The sequence below is a fragment of the Topomyia yanbarensis genome, chromosome 2 (assembly GCF_030247195.1).
Source record: "Topomyia yanbarensis strain Yona2022 chromosome 2, ASM3024719v1, whole genome shotgun sequence".
Classification (NCBI taxonomy): domain Eukaryota; kingdom Metazoa; phylum Arthropoda; class Insecta; order Diptera; family Culicidae; genus Topomyia; species Topomyia yanbarensis.
The window spans coordinates 35579869-35607377 of NC_080671.1; the positions used below are offsets into that span (position 1 = coordinate 35579869).

General features: G+C 41.7%; 2 protein-coding genes across 2 annotated transcripts in view; one reads left to right on the forward strand and one right to left on the reverse strand.

The window, feature by feature from the left end:
* Positions 1-22638, forward strand: part of LOC131682720 (MKRN2 opposite strand protein) — a 50514-nt gene extending 27876 nt beyond the window's left edge. Inside the window, exons 2-4 of the mRNA XM_058964414.1 lie at positions 21502-21635; positions 21911-22303; positions 22359-22638. Of these exons, the coding sequence (XP_058820397.1) occupies positions 21502-21635; positions 21911-22303; positions 22359-22470 (639 nt within the window). The 3' untranslated portion in view covers positions 22471-22638. The remainder of the gene's footprint in view (positions 1-21501; positions 21636-21910; positions 22304-22358) is intronic.
* Positions 6525-9860, reverse strand: LOC131679424 (uncharacterized). Its single transcript, XM_058960156.1, has one exon. It carries the CDS (start codon positions 9681-9683, stop codon positions 6525-6527), a length of 3159 nt encoding a protein of 1052 aa, XP_058816139.1. The 5' UTR covers positions 9684-9860.
* Positions 22639-27509: the final 4871 nt, after the last annotated feature.

Here is a 27509-nt window from a genome sequence, read left to right on the forward strand (position 1 = left end):
TTTTGTTGCATTTAACTTACACTATGTCTTAGGGATCATCCATAAACTAGCGATCATCCATAAATGACGTAGTATTATATGGGGGAGGGGGGAGTTTTGTATTTTGTGATGATGTGTGACGACTGGGGGGTAGGGGGTCATGTCATGCTACGTAGCTTTTTTAAAGGGGAATAAAATAGAATTTAAAAAAAAACTTGCTGGGACAAGGGGGGGGGGTCTAATAATGGGGGCAGAGTTACTGTCAAGCTACGTAATTACCAGGCGGGTATTTAGAGGTTTGTGACGAAATGCTACGATGGGGGAGGGGGGTGTTAAAAATCACTCAAAAAATGCTACGTCATTTATGGATCATCCCTTAAGGATTATGCTAAAGAGGTTGAACACCTCTATTATTTTTCAAAAAAAAAAATGTGGATTTGTTTTACTTTATTAGAATGTACTTCCTAAAAATATTTTCTCAAATTTTCATAGAGATGCGAGGAATAGATCGAAAGTTACCGCTTTCGAATCGCGCCTTACCTTACAAGTGTAGATTGTAGCGTGGTAGCTTGAAATTTTCAACACGATTATCTCAATTTTTTTTTCCAAGGATGATTCAACCGATGTAGGGGAAAGTGGTCGGTTGTCGGCACCCCTATGTACCTTTTGACAGAAAGCAGATATGGTCATCAGAGCCGTAATCTTCTGGTGGAGTCTCAGTTTTGCGCCCCTTTGGTGTTTACTTTTGCTTTCTTTTTCAGTTCGACCTTCAAATAATAATTTGTGTACATAGAAATGGCCCTAAATAATTAATGTTTGACTATCGTTCATTTCATATAAATTCCAACCATTAATCTTTTACTGTATATTTAAGAAATCAGTTGACGCTAGGTGTTTGAAGGTGACGGAGGGAGCATCTATTCAGACGGCTGTATATTAGAGTGCCAATGGCGTGTATGGAAAACAGGTGATCATAGAATTTAGTAACCGGACGCACATCTACAAACAAAAGTTTCAATTCAATCGGACGCGATGAAGGGGTTGCGCAAAACGGCCAAAGTGCAAAAATTTTCACCCGCGCAAAAAACACAAAAGGAAAATTATAAAATATTCAAAAATTGAATCCGATTTTTATGCTAAATGGCTTAGGATGTAATGAAGCGTCGAGATCTACTGCCATTCTGTATTTTGTTTTAAGATAACCTTTATGAAACTTGGAGAATTTTGGATTTGAGTTGAAACTGCGGTCAGAAAAGGCTGCTTTTAATTTATTTTCTATGCCAAATGTCTTAGAGCTGCACGAAACAACGGATCTTATATTTTCTCATAAAAATTGTATTGACAATAGTTGCCTCTCTGGTACTTTTAATTTTCAAACTTCAAATAAAAATCAAAAAACTTGTTCTTTTTTTCGAATTGACATTAGATTTTGACATTTCATTGATTTCTAAAGCATTTGGCATACTAAAAAAATATAAACTGCATTTCCAAACTCAAGTCTCATCTCAATTCAAAAATATTCATTTTTTTCAGCATTACACCAGATCTCGACGCTTCATGACATTGTTTTTTGATTGCGCTCAAATTTTGTATGGGGACTTTTTCGAGGTAGCAATACTTTTGATGTGTGTCCGATCTGAAATTTCAGGAAGATCGTAAATATAGGCACTCTATCGTATATTAAGTGTATTCCTAAATTGAAAATCGATGTCGATCAAGACTCGTCGCCAAAGATCTGAGCTTATATTTAAAATCGAACATATTGAACTGGGTTCGACCGTATCCGATCTTCTGTCGGATCAAAGATAGCCCACGAAGTATTCTAATATTCCGCAAGACGCAGAAATATTCAGCTGTGCCCAGTGATGTACCGATGGGAAAAATTCCATCTTCCCGGGTTTTTATTTTTGGGTTTTAACCGGGTTTTTTCCCAAATCATTTTAACCCGGACGAAATATGGGTTTTTTCGTTTTATCGAATGTATAATGTTCATTTATTTTTTTATCCTTTCGGCAGTCGCGCTAGTGCACTGAGTGCAGGCTGCTCTGAAAATCTAGCGAAATCGTCTTAGGGCACCAGCGGCTGCTCATTCAGTGGGCTATAAGCGCGACTTCCGGAGGGTTAAAGAATCTTGCATTTACATTTGAGAGACCGAAAATAAAAGTCGCAAGGATAAAATATACTTTGTAGAATCCATTCCAGATATCTTAGCATGTAGAAATCGAATATAAACATCAAGCGTAAAAATCGGACAGAGATCCTTGAGCATGACAATCGCTTAGAATATTCTCACCCGAAAAAGTCGGCAAGGATGAACCTCCAGTATAATTCGCTCAGAGGAAATTCCGTACAACATTACATTCAAGATTAAAAGTTGGATAAAGAAAAGTCCTTTGCAAGAACCGGATATACTTTTTTTACGGTTTTTATTCTGTAGGACATAATCGAAAAGCTCCTGTCCAATTTTGAAACTTGAAGTTTAAATTCAATTTTCACATTCTAATATATTTAATACGGGTTTTACGAAGCATTTTCTGTTCCTGCGACTTTAATTTCGGTCCATTCCATATTCCAACTGGTTTCATATAATACTGGGAACAATAGTCATTGTTACTCTGACAAGTGAAAATTAGAATAATCGTGTGATGCCCAAACTACTTTTAGTCTGCTTGTTACTCATTTTAGGGGTTGCTATACTTTTAGCGAAATGAGGTAGGTATTCACACAAAATTTAGAAAATACCTATTTAGTTCGGTGAAAAGTGAGTCATATGCAGAATGCGAGTGGCCTTGACATTCGTCATTAGTATGAACCGTAATCAGAACTCTCACAAATCACAATCCGATTTTTTTCGTTATCAGCTACATCAGCAGCAGTAGAAAAAATGTTTAGTTCGTTTAGGTGGATTCACAGTAAGAAGCACAATCGACTTAGCCCAAACATTGAAAAGTTTTATCACTTATTTAACCACAATATTTGTAAAAAATGTTGGATCACCGCTATAACAATGATTCAATCGAGGAAAACCATTCAGAATTCATATACATGCAAAACTTTATGACAATAATGCTCATAAATAAAATAAAAATGTTTGGATAACAATATATTAATGTTCAATTACCAAAACATCAAAAAATGCAAAAAACCCAATCTTCCCTCGAAAAAACCTTGGGTTTTTTCCCCAAAATTATAAAAACCCGATTTGGTACATCACTGGCTGTGCCAGACATCTCGAAAGTTCGCCTGGATAAGCTCAGGATTGTGATATTTTGTCTAGAGCAAACAAATGACATTATTGGCGAAAAGACTTTCATGAGGAACTAACGCGATTACATGCCCGCTAGCAAAGTTGAGATCGATGGTGTAGTTATCGATTCGAGCTTGGCATACGTGGATCTACTGAAGGACGGGATTGTCTGTTTCAATGACCTCTTGCTCCAGTGAGTGACGATTTTGAATGACAATCGCACCGGACCTTCAAATTCGTGTTGGGTGACCTTTTGGCGAGACTGCCCTGCATCTTCTTCGACAAGGATCGTCTGCATGATCGGTTGTTTGTTGGTCCCGCACGTCATGCATGCATCGATCGAAAAAATATGCGCATTGAATATTTACAAAGTGAATTTATTCTATATTGTGATTCAACATTGAATCGGTTGTCGGCACCCCAATATGAGTATTTTCGGAACGGGCTTGACGAGTAGATGCCAGAGATTGATTTTTGGCACTGTTGGTTGGCGATTCGTTGGTTGAGCCTTTACACAACCAATCCACCAGACTAATCCTGACTGCACTACCAGTTCCCACGGATAGCAGTGGTGACCTTTACTAACCTTCACCTATTCCAGCAGTCGATCCGAAAAAGTAATAAATCTGCCGATTTGAATTTGCTGCTCCGTTTATTCCCGGAAAACTTAAGTCCACACCTGTAGCACGTATTTCAGGCTCCCAAAATGAAGGTTCTTTTCACACCAAGTAAAATTTTCCACATTTCCGAAAAAATCCTCCAAAACACAAAGTTTTTATTCGCGTTAATAAAATTTATTGGACTGCGCGCGTATAGTCTATACCTTTATTGTACGGCGGTCTGGTGACTACTAACTGTCCAGTAATGTTTTATCTTACATCTCCTCTGATCTATCGTTCTGCTTTTTATCTACTATTACGCAATCGGGCTGCAAGTGTTTTAGTGATAAGGAAATAGAGGTGCTCAAAATGTACTCTAGTATAACAGTTTAGATGACATTCGCGCGCAACGTTTTACTCGTAGCTTAGAATTAATTAGATTTTAAATTTAAAATTCCCTATACCCCAACATTACTGCCTCCCTTGAACTAGCTTCAACAAATACAATCACAATATTACGTATAAGAATGCACTTAAAAACTAACATGAATTAATTTGTTACTTCTCTACTGCATATTCCTTTTGATTGTCGGCTTCCTGATGGGACGGTAAAGGGCAAATTCTGCATACTGGTCGCTTATACACTCCGTTGATGGTTTTTAGGGTTACCACTCTTACTACGCCTTCCGTGCTGGGATGGACCTCGATGATCCTTGCCAAGGGCCAACATAAAGGTGGTTGATTATCCTCTCGTAGTACTACGATGCTACCAACACGAATTAAGGTTGGCTGAAGATTTTTGCTGACTGTTTGAAGTTCGGTGAGGTAGTCTCTGCTCCATCGCTGCCAATACTGTTGAAACATTTGCTGTCGTTGCTGGTAGTGGGTCAGGCGGTTTGTGGGGATGCTTCGAAGATCGAGTTCTGGTAGAGCCTTCATAGGTGTGCCGATCAAAAAATGGGCCGGCGTGAGAGCATCAAAGTCTGAGGGATCATCAGACAGTGGAGCGAGTGGCCTTGAGTTTAAGGCAGCAGCTATTTGGACCAGAAGCGTGGAGAAATCTTCTAGTGACAGTTGACGCGTACCAATTTCCCGTTTTAGCGAAGTTTTAACGGAGCGAACAGCTGCCTCCCATAATCCGCCGAAATTAGGAGCTCTAGGTGGAATAAATTGCCACGAGATTCCTTGTTGTGAGAATTCGGTTCCGATGCATCTTTGGCTTGTCTCATCATTCAGGATGCGGTAGAGTTCGTTAAGTTCGTGTTTGGCGCCTGCAAAATTTTTCGCATTGTCTGAGTGAATTTCACTTGGGACTCCATGATGCCCAATGAAGCGGTGAAAGGCAGACAAAAATCCGACAGTCGATAAGTCGCTGACGACTTCCAGATGCATCGCTTTTGTTGCAAAACAAACGAAGACCGCGATATATGCCTTGGGTGCGGCTGCACGTCGATATGGCGGTTTTAAGTAAAAAGGACCGCAGTAATCCACACCTACAATCGAGAATGGCCTACTCGGCCGCACACGTGGGGCTGGCAGTTGGCCTGTGGGTTGTTGAACGGGCACTGGGTTACAGCGAAAACAACGATAACATTTTCGTAATACTGCGTTAACCACTCTTTTGCCATGTATGGGCCAAAACTCCTGTCTCATCGTTGCCAAAGTTAGTTGACGTCCTCCGTGAACTGTTTGACGATGATAATAGTCAACCAGCATTCGGGTGAATGGGTGTACACTCGGTAGAATCGCTGGATGTTTGCTAGTATATTCCTGACTTGAATGACGTAGACGACCACCAACCCTGATGATGCCTTGTTTATCCAGGTAAGGACGAAGCAGTTTAAGCGTAGAACTTTTGTTGACATATCGATGCTTGCGCAAATTTTTGAGTTCGTCCCCGAAACATTCGGCTTGAACCAATTTAACCAACGCCAGCTTTGCGGTTGAAAACTCTTCGACTGTTAGAAATGGGGTTCGATTGCGTTCAACTGACGTGCGACAATTACGGGAAAATCGAATACAATATGCCACGATACGCAAAAGGGGCTCCAATGAAGATCGTAGCGAAAACAGAGAATTGGGTTCCGGTTTTGCAACGACGGTATACACCAGCCTTCGAGTTTCCAATTCTTCATCTGTGTAATTCACATTCTGGGTAAGAGAAGTGCACAATTCCTCAGAAGAAAGCAACCAGGGTGGCCCACTTTTCCACAACCCGCTGCTGAGGAATTCATCAACTGACATTCCGCGCGAAACTAGATCGGCTGGGTTTTCCTTACCAGCGATGTGCTGCCAACAATGACCATGGCTAAGAGTTTGAATAGTTGAAACACGGTTTGCCACGAAAGTTTTCCAAGTGTTTGGAAGAGCATTTAACCAATGTAGCACAATGGTGGAGTCAGACCAAAAGGTACACCTACAGCCAGTTAAATCAAGTGCCTTTACTACCTTCGCATGCAGGCAAGCAGCTTCCTTTGCAGCACAGAGTTCTAATCGTGGGAGTGTTAATCTTTTCAGTGGAGCGACACGGGACTTGGAAGATAATAACTCGATGCGCACATTTCCTGCTGAATCAACTGCACGTATATATAAGCAGGCTCCATACGCTAATTCAGAGGCATCGGCAAAGCAGTGTAGTTGAATGCTGACCCAATCTGGAATGAAAGCAAACCTGTTGATTCGTAGCTCCGAAAGTCTGCTTAACTGGTCATAGAATTGTGTCCATTTTTTTCCAGCAGTGACGGCACAGGAGCGTCCCAAGCAGATTGTAACAGAGCAAGTTCTTGCATCATAATTTTTGCTACAACCACCACCGGCGAAATTAATCCAAGCGGGTCGAAAAGTTTTGCTATGGCAGAAAGAATACGCCTCCTAGTCCAGTTTTCGCAATTCTCATCAATGTCGAAAGCGAATAGCAGATGATCCGTCTTTGGATCCCAAGTAATTCCCAAAGCCTTTACTTCCTCGCCTGGAGTGAGCTCGAAAGAAATAGATAGATTTGTTCCAAGTTGGTTTGCAGGTATATCAGCTAAGACCTCAGGGCGATTGGAGCACCATTTCCGCAATGGAAAACCTCCTCTGGACGTAAGATCAGCAAGCTCCTTCCGTAGCTGGATTGCTGCTTGGACGGTTGAAGCTCCACCAATATAATCGTCCACGTAGAAATCTTGAACAAGTACAGAGCTTGCGCGTGGATGGTTAAGACTCTCGTCAGCAGCAAGTTGATGCAGCGTTCTGATTGCCAGAAAGGACGATGGTGTTAGTCCGTAGGTAACCGTAAGCAGCTCATATACACCGATGGGCTCATGCTCGGAAAACCTCCATAAAATTCGCTGCAAAGAAGTATCATCATGGTGTAAACGTACTTGCCTGTACATCTTTTCAATATCCCCGACGAGGGCCACCTCATGCTTACGAAAGCGTAAAAGGAGACTTAACAGGTCGTCCTGAATCGTTGGCCCTTTCAGTAGCACGTCGTTCAACGCAAACCCGCTATCTGTGTGCGCTGATCCGTCAAACACAACACGTACCTTTGTTGTAGTGCTTGACTCCTTCACAACGGCGTGATGCGGCAGGTAATACGCTTTTCCTCTAGGTGTTGTTTCCACTTCCTCCTCCGATAGCTTCCTCATGTGTCCTAAGTCTATATACTCTCTTATAAATGCGTGATATTGGGTTTTCATCTCCGAATTTCGCTCTAGTCGTTTTTCCAATTTTGAATAACGCTCTAATGCCATGGTTTTGGATTCCCCCAACATTCTGTTGAAATTCAATTGCCTTGGCAATCGGACGACGTACCTGCCATCCGGCAAACGCTCGTGTGTGTTGATAAAGTGTGCTTCGCAATCTTGCTCCTCTTTAGACCATGCAGGTTGATCTTCAGAGTTTTCTACCTTCCAAAACCTCTCGAGTATTCCCTCCAGATTCTCTGATGATGTAGCCAAGTAACAATTAACTGGATGGCTCTTGGAATTAGCACACTTGCCCGAAACAATCCAGCCGAATACCGTGTCCACCAATACGGGAAATCCGGGCCCTAAGGTAATTCGATTCATTTCGCGCTCATATAGAAATCGATAAAAATGCTCCGCCCCAATTAGGAGATCAATCCTACTGCTGGTATTAAAACCGGGATCCGCCATTTGAAGGTTGTCAGGGATCTTCCAATGTGACACCGATACGGTAGTTGAAGGTAGTTCAGAAGTGACCCGTTGCAAAACCAGAAAATCCACTTCCACCGAGAATTCTGTCACTCTGGAACTAATAACGGTTCTAACCGCATGCTTAGCCCTTGATTCAGACTGCCCCACACCACAAATTGGAACATTTACGGAACGCCGTTTCAACTTAAGTATCTGACACAGTCGCTCACTCATAATATTTGCTTGGGATCCGTTATCAAGAAGTGCTCGTGCTAGCTGTTTCTCCCCATTTTGATTCCGCAGTGTCAAAACAACTGTAGATAAAAATACATTGGATGCACCGCCCTTTGTTCCGATACTATATGATCCAACGGGTTCGTCCTCCTCCGTTTCATGTTGTTCAGATTCGGCACCACTTGTCGCAAGATTCGATGATGCTGTTTGCGTATCCACTCTCCTCGAAGATTGTCCTGCTGTCGTGTTGTTAGCTGTTTCACTGTTGCTAGGCGGAAAACCAGGGTGAATGAGAGAGTGATGTTTTCTGCCACACGTTCTGCAGCTGAAATTTGAGTTACACTCCCGTACCCAGTGTCCTGCTCGAAAGCAGTTACTGCACAATCGTTTGCTATTGACGAACTCCAGTTTCTCCTTGAGACTCAAACTCAGAAATTTTGCACATCTCGCCATGTAATGAGTCTCCCCACAGAAGGGACAAGCCGTAATGTTCCGTTCGTTTCCCGTGGTAGCGTGTACTGCTAGTCTTGTTTGTTTGACGATCGGTTTTTGCAGAGATTTTGTGGTTTCCATCACGTTTGATGATACAGCATCCAAAACCCGCGTTCGTTTTTCCAAAAATGCCATCAAAACTTCGAAAGTTGGAACATCAACCGAAGCAGCATGATCTTCCCAAAGTTGCAATGACTGCCCATCTAATTTCGAGCACATCCAATGAACGATTAGCGCACCCCAGCTCTCTGTATTTTCGCCTAGCTGTTTAAGTATTTTTAATCGTTGTTCGAACTCGTCCATCAAGCCATGAATGGCGGTCGCGGACTCTTTCTCTATCTTAGGATACTCCATCAGTGCTTGGAGATGCCGCTTCTTGAGAAGGTATTCATTGGAGTAGCGCTTGGTAATGGTGGTCCAAGCTATAGCGTAATTTCCGTTCGTGATCGTCAATGATTCTATGAGTTTCGCAGCCTCCCCCTTCAATGCTGACTTGAGATAATGAAATTTTTGTACGTCATTAAGTTCAGCCGATTCGTGAATTAGTGATTCATAAGTGGATTTAAAGGACAGCCATCCTCTATAATCTCCATCGAAATCCGGCAATGAAATTTGCGGTAAACGAACTCCAGTGTGAAACCCATAAGAGCTACTATTCCGTCCGACTGTAATATCTAAATTCGAGGTAGAATGGATGGAAGGGGCAACCTTTGCCAGCAGCGCGGCTCGAAGCTCAAAATATAGATTTTCAAAACGCCCAAACACTCTGTTATTTTCCTCCTCATCATCGCCGTTCTCGTCCATTTCTGCAATTTCCTCTTGTAGCTCTTCGAACTCTTCCCACTTCTTCTCCATTTTATCCAATCTGCTCTGAATCTGTCCGCATTGAGTCTCCGCATTGTATGTCTCCAAAAAATGAGCGTGCCGTTTCAAAGACGCAAACATGCGTTCACGCTTTTTAATTTTTTCCTTCACCAATCGCTCTGCCATCCCCACTACCAAACCAGCACCGCTCGAAATACCAAGAAAGAAAGAAAAATACGGAACCAGGAAGTACCGCCTACCAGAGTAGATTCTTTTGGACAGGTACTCACCTGAGGCCTGTCCAAAATAGGCCTTGTATGAAAAAGAATAAACGGCTTCTGGTCCGACGTGAATATTGATCGCCTTGTTTTATGTTTTCAGCGATGGCAAATGATCCCCCAGCAAAGCGATGTGCAACAGTCAATTTAAAAGAATGAATCGTATCCTCCAGAACCATTAACCATATCCAGTAATCCACATGAAATTTTTTTTTTTTTAATCTTAAAATACGTTTATTTAGGCCCAAATGCTGTAGCTTAACGAGGCCGATAATTCATTTTTTTTTATATTACATGTCACATGTTAGTGGGGGAAGGGAAAGCCGTATTTAGGGGCGGCTTGCTCCCCTCTTATGTAAGTAAAGGACAAAGGTAGGAAGTGGGATACATATTGTGTAATTGACATCGTCGTTTGCTGATTGATCATTGTGGCGGATATGCACACTTTGTTGTAGTGTTGTAGTTTCCAGCCTGTAATCGCAGGGGCGAGGGGAGGGTCGATATTTCGGATAATTATTGGCACTCTATATCATCTGCATGTGCGGTATGTCATGATGTTCTGGATAGACGGTTATCAAGAAGAGTGTGCACCGAAGACTCGTGAAGCAATGCCATATTGTAGATACAGGGATAGGTTGGTGAGATTCTACTGTGAATGAGAGAGGGTAAAATGTATTAAACTTGGACATCAATGGTTTTCAAAAAGATATAGATAAGAAAAATATAGGGGTGGTCACGGCTTGCCAGGACGTCCCGGACTGGCACATAGGGTGATCTACCTCGGGCCCGAAGGGAATCTATTAGTTGGGACCTGGCAACACAGTACTCTGCGCACAGCCAAACAACATGCTCGATGTCGTGATAGCCGTTCTCACAAACACAATGATTATTTTCAGCAAGCCCTATACGACGGAGATGCGCGTCAAACGAGTAATGGTTGGACATGATCCTTGACATCGTACGAATAAAGTCCCGGTTCACATCCAACCCCTTAAACCAAGCATTCGTTGATACCTTCGGGATAATGGAATGTAGCCACCGTCCCAGATGCCCATTGCTCCATGAGGTTTGCCAACTATCGAGCGTCCTCTGACGAGAGATACTGAAAAATTCGTTGAAGCAAATTGGTCTTTCGTAAGTGTCGCCTTCTAATGCGCCCACCTTGGCTAAAGAGTCCGCCTTCTCATTGCCCGCAATAGAACAATGTGACGGGACCCAAACCAAGGTAATCTGGTAAGATTTTTCAGATAAAGCACTCAGATATTCCCGTATTTTCCCCAGGAAATACGGTGAGTGCTTTCCAGGCTTCGCCGCACGGATGGCCTCAATGGAGCTGAGACTATCCGAAACGATGAAGTAATGGTCTGAGGGCAGGGTGTCAATGATCCCGAGAGTATACTGAATGGCAGCTAATTCTGCGACGTAAATTGAAGCAGGATCATTGAGTTTGAATGAGGCAGCAAGATTTTCGTTGAAGATACCGAAGCCTGTGGACCCGTCGAGAATTGATCCGTCAGTGTAGAACATTTTGGCGCAGTCGACTTGATGGTATTTGTTATAGAAAATATTTGGGACCACTTGTGGGCGAATATGATCCGGAATTCCACAAATCTCTTCCTTCATGGATGTATCGAAAAATACAGTTGGATCAGAAGTATCTAAGAGATGAGCACGGTTGACGTTATATGTAGATGAATTGATGTTCTGTGCCATGTAATCGAAGTACAAGGACATGAATCGGGTCTGAGAATTAAGCTCGACAAGCCTTTCGCAATTTGCAATCACCAATGGGTTCAGAATATCGCATCGAATGAGCAATCGATATGAGAGGTCCCAGAATCGATTTTTCAGCGGAAGAACGCCCGCCAGCACTTCGAGACTCATCGTATGGGTCGAGTGCATGCAACCCAAGGCAATACGCAAGCAACGATACTGGATTCGCTCCAGTTTGATGAAGTGTATGTTCGCAGCGGAGCGAAAGCAGAAACATCCGTACTCCAACACTGATAATATCGTTGTTTGGTACAACCTGATTAGGTCTCCTGGATGGGCACCCCACCATGTTCCAGTTATTGTACGGAAAAAGTTGATCCTTTGTTGGCACTTCTGTTTCAGATACCTAATGTGACATCCCCAGGTACCTTTAGAGTCGAACCATACCCCGAGATATTTGAATGTTGAAGCCTGAGCAATAGTTTGATCCATTAATTGAAGCTGTAGTTGCGCTGGTTCACGCTTTCTAGAAAATACGACTAGCTCAGTTTTCTCCGTGGAGAACTCGATACCCAGTTGGAGAGCCCATGCAGACAAATTGTCCAAGGTATCTTGCAGTGGTCCTTGCAAGTCGACGGCTTTAGGACCTGTAATAGAGACCACACCGTCATCTGCAAGCTGCCTTAGCGTGCAGGAATTGACAAGACATTCGTCAATGTCATTCACGTAAAAATTGTAGAGGAGAGGGCTTAGACATGAGCCCTGGGGAAGGCCTATGTAGCTAAATCGTGATGTCGATAAATCGCCATGCGAGAAATGCATTTGTTTTTCAGACAACAGGTTTAGCAAAAAGTTATTTAAAATTGGCGAAAGACCATGCTGGTGCAACTTCTCATAAAGAATGTTGATCGAAACTGAATCGAAAGCCCCCTTAATATCCAAGAATACTGATGCCATCTGCTCTTTGTTAGCATATGCCATTTGAATTTCTGTTGAGAGCAACGCAAGGCAATCGTTCGTCCCTTTGCCTTTGCGGAAGCCAAATTGTGTATCTGACAGTAAGCCATTTGTTTCGACCCAATTGTCGAGCCGAAACAGGATCATTTTCTCGAACAACTTCCGGATACAGGACAGCATTGCGATCGGACGATACGAATTGTGGTCGGAGGCTGGTTTTCCTGGTTTTTGGATGGCGATGACCCTCACCTGTCTCCAGTCATGTGGGACAATGTTACCCTCAAGAAACCTATTAAATAAATTCAACAAGCGTCTTTTGGCAGAGTCTGGCAGATTCTTCAATAAGTTGAATTTAATTCTATCTGGCCCCGGGGCTTTATTGTTACATGATAAGAGAGCAAGTGAGAACTCCACCATCGTAAACGGTGTTTCGTTCGCGGTATTGTAAGGCGACGCGGCGCGGTAGATTTTCTGTGCCGGGGCGGAATCCGGACAAACCTTCTTGGCGAAATCGAATATCCAACGGTTTGAATATTCCACGCTCTCGTTAGTACTGTTTCGGTTTCGCATACGTCGGGCCGTGCCCCAAAGAGTGCTCATCGATGTTTCTCTTGTTAACCCGTCGACAAACCGGCGCCAGTAACTGCGTTTCTTAGCTTTCATTAAATTTTTCATTCGCTTTTCTAATATCGCGTACACTCGATAACTAGCAACTAACCCGTCGTTCCGGAAAGTTTTATACGCGGCAGCTTTCTCCGCGTACACGTCTGAGCACTCTTTGTCCCACCACGGGTTGGGAGAACGTTTTTGGGTGTTCACGTCGGGTACTCGTTTCGTCTGAGTTTGAATCGCGCTATCGAGAATCGAGTTGGACAAAAACTTATATTCTTCCTCCGGGGGAAGTATCTGTGTTGAATCGATAGTTTTGGATATCTCAGCAGCGTAGCTCTTCCAATCAATGTTTCGTGTGAGGTCATAGGGAACATTGATTGGTGTCGATGGTCTTGAACCAGTGGTGATTGCAATTACAATTGGTAAGTGGTCACTACCGTGGGGATCAGATATTACCTTCCACTTGCAATCTAACCGTAGTGATGTCGAGCATAAAGATATGTCCAGTGCACTTGCTTGCGCAGGTGGTCTAGGAATTCGTGTCATTTCCCCTGTGTTCAGAATTGTCATATTGAAGTTGTCACAAAGGTCTTGAATTGTCGAAGATCGATTATCGTCGTATAGACAGCCCCACCCCGTACCGTGAGAGTTAAAGTCTCCAAGAAGCAGGCGGGGCGAGGGAAGGTGTTCAATCACGTTGGAGAATCTTCGATATCCCATCATGGCCCTAGGAGGAATGTAAATAGAAGCAATGCAAAGATCTTTGCCTTTGATTGTTGTTTGACAAGCGACAACTTCAATGCCTGGCGTCGAAGGGAGGTTGATTCGATTGAAGGAGTAGCACTTTTTGATCCCTAAAAGTACCCCCCCATATGAGTCTTCTCGATCCAAGCGGATAATGTTAAAATCGTGGAAGTTGAGGTTTATATTAGAAGTTAGCCATGTTTCACATAGGGAAAATGCATCACAATGATTGTAATTTAGCAAGTGTTTTAATGAATCAATTTTGGGGATAATACTTCTGCAGTTCCACTGTAAAACAGTGATCAGATCCCTGATTCCGTCTAATAAGTTAGCCATCGAAGGATACGATCGCTGTAAGGAGGGGCCATTGTTCAGTCAACTGTTTTAAAAATGTTCTTACTGTTGGTAGAATAGCAACCAGCAAGCTTTTCATAGGATCGGTAATGTTGAAAGCTGTGAATATCCAGTCCACAATGTCAGAAAATTTAAGGAATCCCGTTTTAGGTTGAGTTTCTGACTGTAAAATTGGAGCACTTGGGATTTTTGGTGCCCCGGGGAGTGCTGGGAACTCCTGGTTGTATCTCAATTTCCCAAAACCAGGAGGTATTATCTTCGGATTTGTACCAGCCCTTCCAGTTGATGAATTATTTTTATTTTGTACCCTTGTTTGGGACAACCTAGGACCCTTACGAGGAAGTTCAGGTGAGTTTTGATTAGGTCTTTTCCTAGAGTTTCCAAGCGGAGCCAAAGAATGCCCCTCGCAAGGGTCGTTAGAGGCGTTATCGTCAGTTGGCAAGAGAGCGAATGGGTTTTCGGAGATAAGTGGAACAGCTCTTTTAAGCATTTCTGCGTAAGAGCGTCTGGAGCGATCTTTGGCGGATCGCTTCAGTTTATCCGCGCGAAGTTTGTACGTTGGGCATGTCAAAAGTGCATGCGGATTCTCCCCACAGTAAACACACTTCTCAGCGGGGCTACTGCAAGTATCATCCGCATGGCGTTCCCCACATTTACCGCACCGTTGCTTGTTGCTACAGTAGGTGGCCGTGTGACCTAGCTGCTTGCAATTGGAACAATTCATGACCCGCGGTACAAACAGGCGTACAGGTAGACGAGCTCCTCCCACTTCAACGTAGCTCGGAAGTGCAGATCCGGCGAAGGTTACGCGAAACGAGTCTGATGGATAGTAATTACCATCTTCGATGGACTTTGAGTGCAATTGCTTGCACTCCAAAATCTTAACTGATTGAAGGTTAGGGTCCTTAAAGCGGCCAGCCCCATCATTCATCAGATCATCGACAGTTAGACCCGCATCACTTACCACACCGTCGATCTCCACATCACGAGAAGGGATGTAGACGCGATACTCCAGCGTAAAGAGGCTATTTCTAACGATATCATTGGCCTGTTTCAAGTCAGTAACGACTACGCGCAGTTTGTCTGACTGAACCTTTTTAATCTCGGTTACGGCCGAGTAACGTTTTGTCAGCTCCCGTGCAACAGTTATGCTGTTTAACGGTTTATTTTTGGGCCGAAAGTATACCACCCAAGGACCAGCGGATCCATCCTGGTAAACCTTGACTCGGGGGGGCTGTGAGACATTGGGGGAAAGTGGGGGAAGTGGATCGACCATAACATTATCTGTCTCAGTATCAGATATACGTTCTTCTTCTTCATAATATTCCTCTTCGGAGGGTGATCCTTCTGTTTGTTCCATTTTGTTGCGGGAGCAACACGCTCGACCGCACTGTTTAACTTAAATCAAAATAAAAAATCAAAAGCAATAAAAAGAAAAAAATCGATAAGAAAAGTAAAAAACGAAATACTTCACCAGTTGGTTCCTGACGAGCTGGTAGGTGAATTGATCCTTCGTTTGTTTTATTCGTCACCCGCGTGACCTTCACACATTAGAGCTGATATAGCTCGTCTAAACAAAGCCGTCTTTCAGGCAAGAAAAATGTTTAGTAACGCACTTCACTGCACTACTTTAACTGATATCGCAGGTAACAATTATCACTCGCGGGACTGTTTATTAGTAATGCTTTACTGCAGCCTCTGCCACAGCAAGCACCTTCGTACCACCGAAAAAACTAAACCACACCGGAGAGAACAAAAAGCACTTGTTTCCCGGTACAAAGTTGGGTTACGAATGAATCCACATGAAATGAAAAGGGAGTACCACGAAGCACCTCACAAATTAAATAAAATAATCGGACAGGCACTCACCTGAGGCCTGTCAAAAATAGGCCTTAAAGTGTATATCCTTGAAAATCAGCCAATTTACTCCAAGAAAAAATTAACCGTTCCAGCGTATCTGCACGCAACGCCCTATCCAATCAGCTATTACTTTTCATCCATTCGAAGGGCGGTGGGCGATCTCGACCAGCAATATGTTACTCACAGCCAAGTAAAGCAGATGAACGAGAAATAGAAGAGCCAAGTAGCACCATAGAGATGAATGAAATGTGTTGGAATACCACTCACCTGTGGTCTAAATATTGTAAACCTTGTAAATATTATTGCTATTTCCCAATTAGACTCGCTGGATCCAGGTTCCATGCATGAACACGTAAGATCGATTTACTACTTCCAAAACGTCTGATGATGGGGTACAGGTGGTTGTTCTCGCTAATCACTTCTTCATCGGTGGAAATATTTCAAGTTCATCCGTTCCAAGTGCCAGCAAAATGAAGAACTTGGCGCGTAATCTTCGCTTGGTGAAGAACAATAACCAGCTTGATAATGGTGTATGGCTCAGCCGCGAATCCTGGTCACGGCACCAGATGTTGGTTGGCGATTCGTTGGTTGAGCCTTTACACAACCAATCCACCAGACTAATCCTGACTGCACTACCAGTTCCCACGGATAGCAGTGGTGACCTTTACTAACCTTCACCTATTCCAGCAGTCGATCCGAAAAAGTAATAAATCTGCCGATTTGAATTTGCTGCTCCGTTTATTCCCGGAAAACTTAAGTCCACACCTGTAGCACGTATTTCAGGCTCCCAAAATGAAGGTTCTTTTCACACCAAGTAAAATTTTCCACATTTCCGAAAAAATCCTCCAAAACACAAAGTTTTTATTCGCGTTAATAAAATTTATTGGACTGCGCGCGTATAGTCTATACCTTTATTGTACGGCGGTCTGGTGACTACTAACTGTCCAGTAATGTTTTATCTTACATCTCCTCTGATCTATCGTTCTGCTTTTTATCTACTATTACGCAATCGGGCTGCAAGTGTTTTAGTGATAAGGAAATAGAGGTGCTCAAAATGTACTCTAGTATAACAGTTTAGATGACATTCGCGCGCAACGTTTTACTCGTAGCTTAGAATTAATTAGATTTTAAATTTAAAATTCCCTATACCCCAACAGGCACCATTCTGAAAACTAAGATGGCGACATCCGGTTTAGTGAAATTCTCTATATCCTAATCAATATGAATATTTTCGACACGGTTTTTATGAGTCGATGCCAAAAATAGATGCCTGATGTCATTTTGAAATCTAAGTCGAATTCTAAAAGTACCCAGATTGAAGCTATTTAGATTTGTCTATAGTAAAACGTCCGTCATATCTATTATGACGGATTTTCTACTATAGCTTCGATATGTTGAATTTTTGTATGGTGACGAATATCAATTTTGGATATGGAGACATCCTACTACAGTGGTGATTCGCTGGTTGGCCACTTTTTAACTGGGCCGCTTTTTAGTTGGACCTCCGCTGGTTGGACCATTGTCCAACTAAAAAGCATCTGAACGCCAAAATCTTATGTCAAATTTATTTTGACAATCAATCTGACAATATTTAGAGATGTGAACAGATGCATTTACACTGCCAACATCTCTTTTGGAGAGTTTTTGACATTTGTCGGTCGGTCCAACTAGCGAATCAAATTCGTTAGTTGGACAAGGCTATGGCCCAACCAGCGAATCACGACTGTATTACAATCTTTGCAAATGAGAAATATCCACATTATACGGTTTAATATGATAACGCGCGAAGGAAAAGTCACCATTTTGCAGTTTGAAGTCTCCGCCAATCTTTGTTTTTAGAATGACGGCAAACATCAATTTTTGAGCTCTATAGATCATCTCGAAACCGAACATTACCCAAGTAACCACCAAGTATGTAGGTACTAGTATATGCAGTAAAGTAGCATTTTATTTGGATTTCAGATGCTTCTTGCAGTATATTAGCATTTTCATGCATCACTATTGTAAACATGCTTTCAATAAACTATTTGAAAAATTCTTGTGATTAATCAGCATTTTTAGGGAAGAAAAGCCGTAAAAAATATTTTCATAGCACAGCAATAATGAAGCGGTCTATTGTGCCAAAAGCGGTTTTGACTTTTAATAAATAATCTAATTCAACTCTGTGTGGTATAAGTTGGTCACCCTGTCAATATGAATGCGATCCGCCAGGGCGTTCCCAGTTAAGCTCAGCCGGAATTGAACTGGAATTCTGGCTGGTTCCAGTTCGCACACGGGCTCCAGTGACACAACCGATTCTAACTAGAACTGGAACCAGCCAGAATTCCGGTTCATTTCCGGCTGAGCTTATCTGGGTTAGTGGTGCGTACTAAGCGTACCAGCTTTTCACATGCACACATTGTGCTTCTGATGAGGAATGATTTTAAAAGTAAAGTAAAGTAAATTTAATTTTCTTTTCTAATGTTGGTGATTTTTATTTATATTGTGCCATTTTCACTAAATTTTGTTAGGGTGCCAACAACCGACTACATATTTCTAAATGGCATAAAATTATCATGTCACTAAAATTGTCAGTAACATTTTTTATTTCAAGACGGAATAAATTAAATTACTTCGCCAGTTATTAGCTAAGGCCTCTAGCTTTCCATTGGTATGCTTATGTACCCGTATTATGCTTTTGGAGAAATGTTATGAGCCAAAGACAAAAGTGAGCCGACAACCAGCCACATTCCCCTACATTCTTTTTTTTTCAATTATTCGGTAATAATTTTTCTCGTGCATCAACGATTCCAATTATTGTTCCCTCCCCTATGTTGATGGGTTTGACGGTATTGCAACAATCATCATCAACCATATTTTTGCATCAGTTTTATAGAACATCTGGCAGACAAATGCTTTATGTTGGGTATTGCATTACGCCTCGATAGTGGTGCATCGAGGAGACCGAGAGGGCTTATGGGCCTTTTTTATGTTTTGTATTTTGGCATACTCTGCACCAGCCGAAACGAACGGTCAGCCAATAGCCTATGCACATTGGCGTGGCCGACTGGCGTGTCACCATGGATTGACTGGCTCGCAGTAGGAGTCGTTGCGTGTGGATTTATCGGTCGGCTTCGTCAACGTGCGCAGGCTCATTAAAAAATATAACAGTTAAACCCTATTAGTTGTGCTGTAATAAATGCAGTTTTTAATACTAGTGTACAATTGTTATGTGCTAATCGTATGTCTATCTGTGTATGTGTTCGTCTGAATATTTGTGACAGATGGGTCAGGGCAGGGATGCATAACTGGCGTATATGATAGAATAGCGGGTAATCTTTCTTGGAATTCATTTGTCAGTTTTTACCGGTGCTCATTTCGTGCATTCGATTCGATTCAGTCGGGAATATCGGATTGGACAAATTAAGGTACGATTAATTTACCGACGCACGTGAATCTTCCATTCCCGGTCAGCATAGCATGAAATACTTCTAACGGAATGCAATTGTCGTTAATAGTAAATACGTATCATTCGCTGGTATTTAGACGATTTCAAGTAGTTTGATTGCATGTTACATGTGTTCTCTTTTTCTACTTCAATAGACAAAATTAGATAACTCGTACCGTGGTGACATGACTGGGAACTCTAGTTAAATGGAAGAACTCACTCCTTTAGCAGCTGAACCATACACTAAAAATTAAGCATATTCACGGTCCGCGTGCGGTCATTCAAGCACACGCGAACATGCGAATGGCCAGACATTTTTAAAACATAATATATACACGCGAAGTTACATACACGCTGGCACACGCGACAAAAACTTGAACATACAAACACTCGAGTCCTTCGCGATCATCCACGCACACCTACGCCCACGATCTCGCAAACAGGATAACACCCCGATGATTTAGTGAACGGTTTAGTACTTATAGATTAACAAACGTGGTCTTAGGAGTGAACCTCCAAATGCCCGTGTTCACGCGATCATGAATCGATTACGTCCGGAAGTCCCTATTCTCGGCCCTAGTAGTATAGCTCCAATACCTTTCGGTGGACCAAACAAAAAGATGACGCGCATATCCACTAAAACACGTTCTACGGCGTCATAAAAATCGAATTTATGCACGCGAATCAATTAAAAAAGCTCTCATATCCACTGGACAACACTGGACACAACGACATGACCGAGAACACTAGTGATATGGGGTAACTCACTCCCCGTCAGAATGTGAACCGTACACCGAAAACTAAATATCAGAAAGGCGGTCCGCGTAACCATCCAACAACACACGCGAATATGGGAATGGGCACAGGGTTTAAAAATCGAATTTATGCACGCGAAGTCACATACACGCGACAAACACGTCAACATACGTAGGCTTAAGCCCTGCGCGATCATCTACGCATACCTATACCCCCGATCGCACAAACTTGATAACACTCCGGTAATAAGGTGAACGTTACAGTACTTACAAAGTTACAAATGCGGTATCAAACACGAACCCGCAAACGTCCGTGTTCATGAATTTTTCGCGTCGGGAAATCTTTACCCTCCGTCCTAGCAAGTTAGGTCCATACATACAGTTAGGCCAATCAAAAAATAACGATAATATCGACTGGAGAACACATTCCATGGTTACATGACCGTGAACTCTAGTGATATGGAAGAGCTCACTTTCTTCAAGAATCTGAACCGTAAACCAAAAATTAAGTGTCAAATTCACGGTCCGCGCGCGATCATTCCACAACACATGCGAATATGCGAAAGGCACACGGTTATAAAATAAAATTTACACACGCGAAGTTACATACACGTTAGCACACGCGACATACAAACGCACACGCGATCGAACACGTTAACGTACAAATGCTCGAGCCCTTTGCGATGATACCTACGCCCGCACATATCTGAACCGTGAAATGAATATCACATTCAGAATCACGTCCCGCTGCAACTGGCTTAATGCAGTGTTTTAGTGGGCGACACTGCATGTCTCGTTTGCAATTGTAGTAAGTGATTCTGACGGGGAGCCCTTGCGAGAACCTTGCTCTACAGTTCCAGTAGGACAACGCTCGAAAAAAAATCTTATAAGGAATTTTGAATTGATTTGAAGCACTCTGACAGTTGTAGGCAATTAAATTATCTTTCTTATTTTTACTTGCAGTAATAAACTAGTGCAAACAGTGTCATCTAGTGGTGAACATGCAAGTTAGTACATTTTCATCATGTAAATTGTCAAAAAATCCCTTGAAAACATCTAACTCGTGCAAAATTAGACACTGCTCGTTTAAGATAAAAAATGAACAACCATTCAAACCGATCTTATAGAAAACTTTGAACCGGGGACCTGGTACCCCAATGTTCAACACTCAAGAGTGAGCTCAACAATACCATGAAAAATGTACATCATACGATTGAATATTATTTAGAAACGATAATTGTACATGATAAAGAGCGGGAATCAACCAGCACTAACTTTTCTATGCATTTCTTCTTTAATTTCAGATGTCTTCCGACGAAGATCAGCATGTGATCTGTTTTAAACACTGTGAGAAAAATGTGTTCGTTTTCAGTGTTCCCTCTCGATGTCCGTTATGCAATCAACTCCTGGAGCACTGTAAGGCGATATTGCCCTTTGCGTAATTATTCGTTCGAATGTATTTCCACAGATAGCAGACGTTTAAGTTAGAACAAATTTTCGACAATCAAATCAACATACGTTGAAAAGCGGTGGCTTACTAGCTCAGTAGATGGCAACTGAGCTGTTCGTTGCACCTAGGTTGACAGCTGGGTCTAGCTGCATAGCTAAAATCGAGGCAACGTTTGCTTAATGTATTTCGAATATGAGCTTAAACGTATGTTATCTGTGTGGTTACTTATTCCCATAGTCTTAAGATAAGTATTTCACTTCTAGTTTACCTAGCCCCTTCGTGAATGCTACACAAGCACCCTGCTCCGTAGTGCTTCGACCATCCAGGGGAGATTTCCTGCGGGATTTTAGAAATCGCACTAATTTGCACATTGCGCTTACTGATTCGAAAGGATCCATAGTGGAGTTCGATACTCCTGGTCTTTTATGCACCACTTCCAAGCACGTCGACAGGAGTCTATGGGGACAGTGCCTGGTGATCGCTGATGTACCTGACTCGTGGTTTTGTCATTGGGACAGCACTCTGTTACGGACGATAGAAGACAAAGGCTGGAATCGGAAGAGCTACGACGAAGAGAAAGTTAATTGCTATAGTTTTGTGCTCTTCTTTTTACGGTTATTGAAGTTTGAACCGTTTATGGTACTTGCCAAGGACATGTAATATACTTTTTATTGTTTACATACTATCAATTTATATTTTTATTTATTACAGGGAAACGTTCTCTAAGGAACTTGTGGTTCCAAAAACAACGCATGCAGCTAAATATATTACTATCCATAGAAACGTAACGAAATTTGGCTTTTGGGTGGAACCCGACCGCTAAATAAAAAAAGTAAGTTTAATTTTGAGTAAGGTTTGGAAGATAATTAGTATATTTCGAGATATATAGTTAATACGTTTCCTGGTACAGATGTTACTGTGATCTAATATCTTTGTCGATATTTTTTTGTAAATTCTGGGCTATTAGAATTAAATATTTTGAGAAATATTACGATTTGTGTTTTACTAAGCCTACGCATGCTGACTAATTCGCTTTTTAGAACGATATAAATGTCTTACTGAGCCATGTTTATAAAAATTATGTCAAAGTTATACAGCTTGTTTTGTATAGCTTCTTTACGTAACAGCTTGAAGAAAATTTAAAAAAAATCAACACCCATGGCGCACTAGCGACATCAGTTGAACCCATTGCACAAAATGTGATTCTGGCAACCATGGCAAATACTTTTTTTCAACCGAAGTCCTGGTACAATGCCCACACCGCTTGTCAAATCCAAGATGATAATTGGGTCGTTGAGCTATATATAGTTTTCCGTTCCATTCGATAAATTCTAGGTCCAATATACATAATATAAAATTATTTTAAAAAAATCGTAATACGTAAAAACGATTTTTTTGTTTTTTAAAGTAAATCCTATGTAAACATAGACAACCATACATAGAAAAACTCCGATTGTTTACATCTGGCCTATCAAGCCAACACTCAAAATGAAAATAAAACTATATACACGCAGAAATTTATTTGTGCATCGATAGCATACTTTTCTATCTGCCTCTCGTTTCTTCTCCTGGTAATTTTTTGCGTTGGTCATATCCGGTCTATCCACTCATTGAATGCAAGTATATGCATGAAAATGCATAAAAATCACAGCAGAAGAAAAGAGACAGGAATAGAAAGTATGCTAACTATGCATATTTTTGTTTCTCAGTGTAGATTGGATGATGTTTATGTCAAATTAACGACACTGAATCCCTCTGGATAAAGACTCGAAACGTCTATCGTTTGTTTACCATTTATCTGTCAGTGTCATTCCAATCGAGCACGAGACCTGTCAATGGCCCTCGTTCCAGAAGGATTCGAAGCGATTTTCTTCGGATTGAGGGCTTTTGACAGGTCTCGTGCTCGATTGGAATGACACTTACTGATGAATAATAAGAATAAGATAGAGTTGGCGAGTCTTTATCCAGAGGGATTCAGCGTCTTTATGTCAAATAAAAATAACCCTGCGGGAAAACCAGGAAAACATGCATGAATTTTTTCTGATAGGGCATCATTTGTCGTGAAATTCGATATGTCAAATGCTTCAGATAGTGTCGAATCAAGACTGTCAACATATTTCTTTATTTTAAATTTAAATTTTATTTTCACGTTTCCTGAGTTGGAAAAAAACTTTGTTGTAATCACGAAAATCAGCTTTATCGATGTATGTAATAAAAACAGATTTTTTTCTCATTTAATGACCCAATTGCAACATTTAGTCGATTTGTTGTCATTTATTTAGCCCTACCCGCCCTAATTTGAAAATTATAAATACACTCAAGTTTTTAATGTAGAATACATTTAAGGTTTCAATATAGGGGTCCCGTTTCAAAATATCGGCTGCGGTGCCGCGTCAGATTTTGAACGTTAATAACTTTTATCATACTTAACAGAATGATTTGATTTTTAGGCCAATTTGTTGCAAATATGTTCCTCTATGCTGTATTAAAATTTGAAGTATGTATAACATGTACTAATAACAAAAAAAATGTGTTTTGAAAAATCTTTCGAAAACGACTCGGAAAAGTGAAAATTTTCAGCCCATCCCGCACAGAGCCGTCGTTATGGTAGACCAACCGAACAATAAAATAATGAAAAGTTTATATATAGGTCCACTACATGTTTGTTCGTATGGTTATTCGCATTGGGTTGCTTGACGAGAGCACTTGATGGGGGAAAGACTGCATATTCCTTTGGTTAGGCCATTAGAAGCCGGACGGAAAGGAAAGGCTCATGCACGGCACGAGAACGAGCGAGAAAGCGATAGTAGTGCATATTAGCGCGATTATATAAATATCTGTCGGTCGGTTTTTCTCATCATTCGTATTCGTTCAAGCACTAGCAAGCAGCCAGTCCATCGAAGAAAAGCAGTGGGCGATGACGACGGCGGAAAAAGTGCCCCAGCTACTGGTGACTCATCGCAACCCGATCAGGAACTGTCGCCCTGCAAGAATTTCGCCCCAACTAAAGGGCAACAGAGTAGGCTATCGTTCCAGCGTCTGGGTCGTGAGATTGTGCAGGACTGCAAAGTCGAGCTACGCTTACAAAGCTCAGTCGTAATGATGCCCCGAGAAGCCAACGATGCCTTCTTGGTCGGTTTGTTCGAGAATGCAAAATAGTGCTTTCTAGCTCACCGTGTCCGCGGGGAGTGCGTCTGAATTATGCTCCCGCAATAAAACAATAAACGGTTCTTTACAGGACCAATTAATTGTGTTCTAATAAGAGTTAAACTGAAATTTACATTTTATGGTGTATAACAAATAATTTTCAGAAAGCAATATAAGAAATACGATGTGTGGAAAGAAAGAAAGAGAATTTAAATTATCCTCTCGCTCGTTTTCGTGCACTGCTTTTCCATTCCTTTCTGCTGCTACTACCATCATAACTAAAACGAATGTGCGTGTTCCCCCACCATCTCATGACCAGTGTTGCCACAATTGCATGTCGCTATTACAATTTGAATTATTTTATTGATCCTCTCTAGTATTGATAAAATATAGAACGTGCAAAGTACACTAGTCGCATGCTTTTATTCGAACTTTTTGGCAGCCTCCGTTGATTAACTGCATAAATCGATTTGTTTGTGCAGCTCCTTGCTAGTAGCAAACTAAATAGCCTTTATCAGCGCTAACAAATAACACGAAAGAATTTAAATTTGTGAAAATCTTTTCCTTCCTTCTTTTCAAATCTGCAACATTCTTTGAAAATATTGTTTGAATGTTGTTATTGAAAAACTGAACATGCAAGTTTGCTAGCACTGGCCACTAGATTGAAGGCGATGGAAAGACAGAATATTCGTTTTGGTTATGCTAGTATTGGTAGCCAAACGGAAAGGAATGGCACGAAAACGAGCGATAGTAGTGCTTTCTCGTGTGTTCATATATGAATATTGGTCGTTCGGTTTTTCTCATCATTCGTATTCGTTCAAGCACTAGCAAGCAGCCAGTCCATCGAAGGAAAGCAGTTGGCAATAGCGACGGACGGAAAAAGTGCCCCAGCTACTGGTGACTCATCGGAACTGTCGCCCTGCAAGAATTTCGCCCCAACTAAAGGGCAACAGAGTAGGCTATCGTTCCAGCGTCTGGGTCGTGAGATTGTGCAGGACTGCAAAGTCGAGCTACGCTTACAAAGCTCAGTCGTAATGATGCCCCGAGAAGACAACGATGCCTACTTGGTCGGTTTGTTCGAGAATGCAAAATAGTGCTTTCTAGCTCACCGTGTCCGCTGGGAGTGCGTCTGAATTATGCTCCCGCAATAAAACAATAAACGGTTCTTTACAGGACCAATTAATTATGTTCTAATAAGAGTTAAACTGAAATTTACATTTTATGGTGTATAACAAATAATTTTCAGAAAGCTATATAAGAAATACGATGTGTGGAAAGAAAGAAAGAGAATTTAAATTATCCTCTCTCGCTCGTTTTCGTGCACTGCTTTTCCATTCCTTTCTGCTGCTACTACCATCATAACTAAAACGAATGTGCGTGTTCCCCCACCATCTCATGACCAGTGTTGCCACAATTGCATGTCGCTATTACAATTTGAATTATTTTATTGATCCTCTCTAGTATTGATAAAATATAGAACGTGCAAAGTACACTAGTCGCATGCTTTTATTCGAACTTTTTGGCAGCCTCCGTTGATTAACTGCATAAATCGATTTGTTTGTGCAGCTCCTTGCTAGTAGCAAACTAAATAGCCTTTATCAGCGCTAACAAATAACACGAAAGAATTTAAATTTGTGAAAATCTTTTCCTTCCTTCTTTTCAAATCTGCAACATTCTTTGAAAATATTGTTTGAATGTTGTTATTGAAAACTGAACATGCAAGTTTGCTAGCACTGGCCACTAGATTGAAGGCGATGGAAAGACAGAATATTCGTTTTGGTTATGCTAGTATTGGTAGCCGAACGGAAAGGAAAGGCGCAGGAATGGCACGAAAACGAGCGAGAGAGCGATAGTAGTGCTTTCTCGTGTGTTCATATATGAATATTGGTCGGTCGGTTTTACTCATCATTCGTATTCGTTCAAGCACTAGCAAGCAGCCAGTCCACCGAAGGAAAGCAGTTGGCAATAGCGACGGACGGAAAAAGTGCCCCAGCTACTGGTGACTCATCGGAACTGTCGCCCTGCAAGAATTTCGCCCCAACTAAAGGGCAACTAATCCGTAGGCTATCGTTCCAGCGTCTGGTTCGTGAGATTGTACAGGACTGCAAAGTCGAGCTACGCTTACAAAGCTCAATCGTAATGATGCCCCGAGAAGCCAACGATGCCTACTTGGTCGGTTTGTTGGAGGATGCAAAATAGTGCTTTCTGGCTCACCGTGTCCGCGAGGAGTGCGTCTGAATTATGCTCCCGCAATAAAACAGTAAACGGTTCTTTTCAGGACCAATTAATTATGTTCTAATAAGAGTTAAACTGAAATTTACATTTTATGGTGTATAACAAATAATTTTCAGAAAGCTATATAAGAAATACGATGTGTGGAAAGAAAGAAAGAGAATTTAAATTATCCTCTCTCGCTCGTTTTCGTGCACTGCTTTTCCATTCCTTTCTGCTGCTAATACCATCATAACTAAAACGAATGTGCGTGTTCCCCCACCATCTCATGGCCAGTGTTGCCACAATTGCATGTCGCTATTACAATTTGAATTATTTTATTGATCCTCTCTAGTATTGATAAAATATAGAACGTGCAAAGTACACTAGTCGCTTGCTTTTATTCGAACTTTTTGGCAGCCTCCTTTGATTAACTGCATAAATCATTAGATTTAAATTAACGTCTCGAAGTGAAGTCACGATGCTCCGGTTATGTTACAGACA

Bases quoted from the DNA above. Each gene is read 5' to 3' on its own strand.
- LOC131679424 (XM_058960156.1), bottom strand. From the start codon at position 9,683: ATGGCAGAGCGATTGGTGAAGGAAAAAATTAAAAAGCGTGAACGCATG.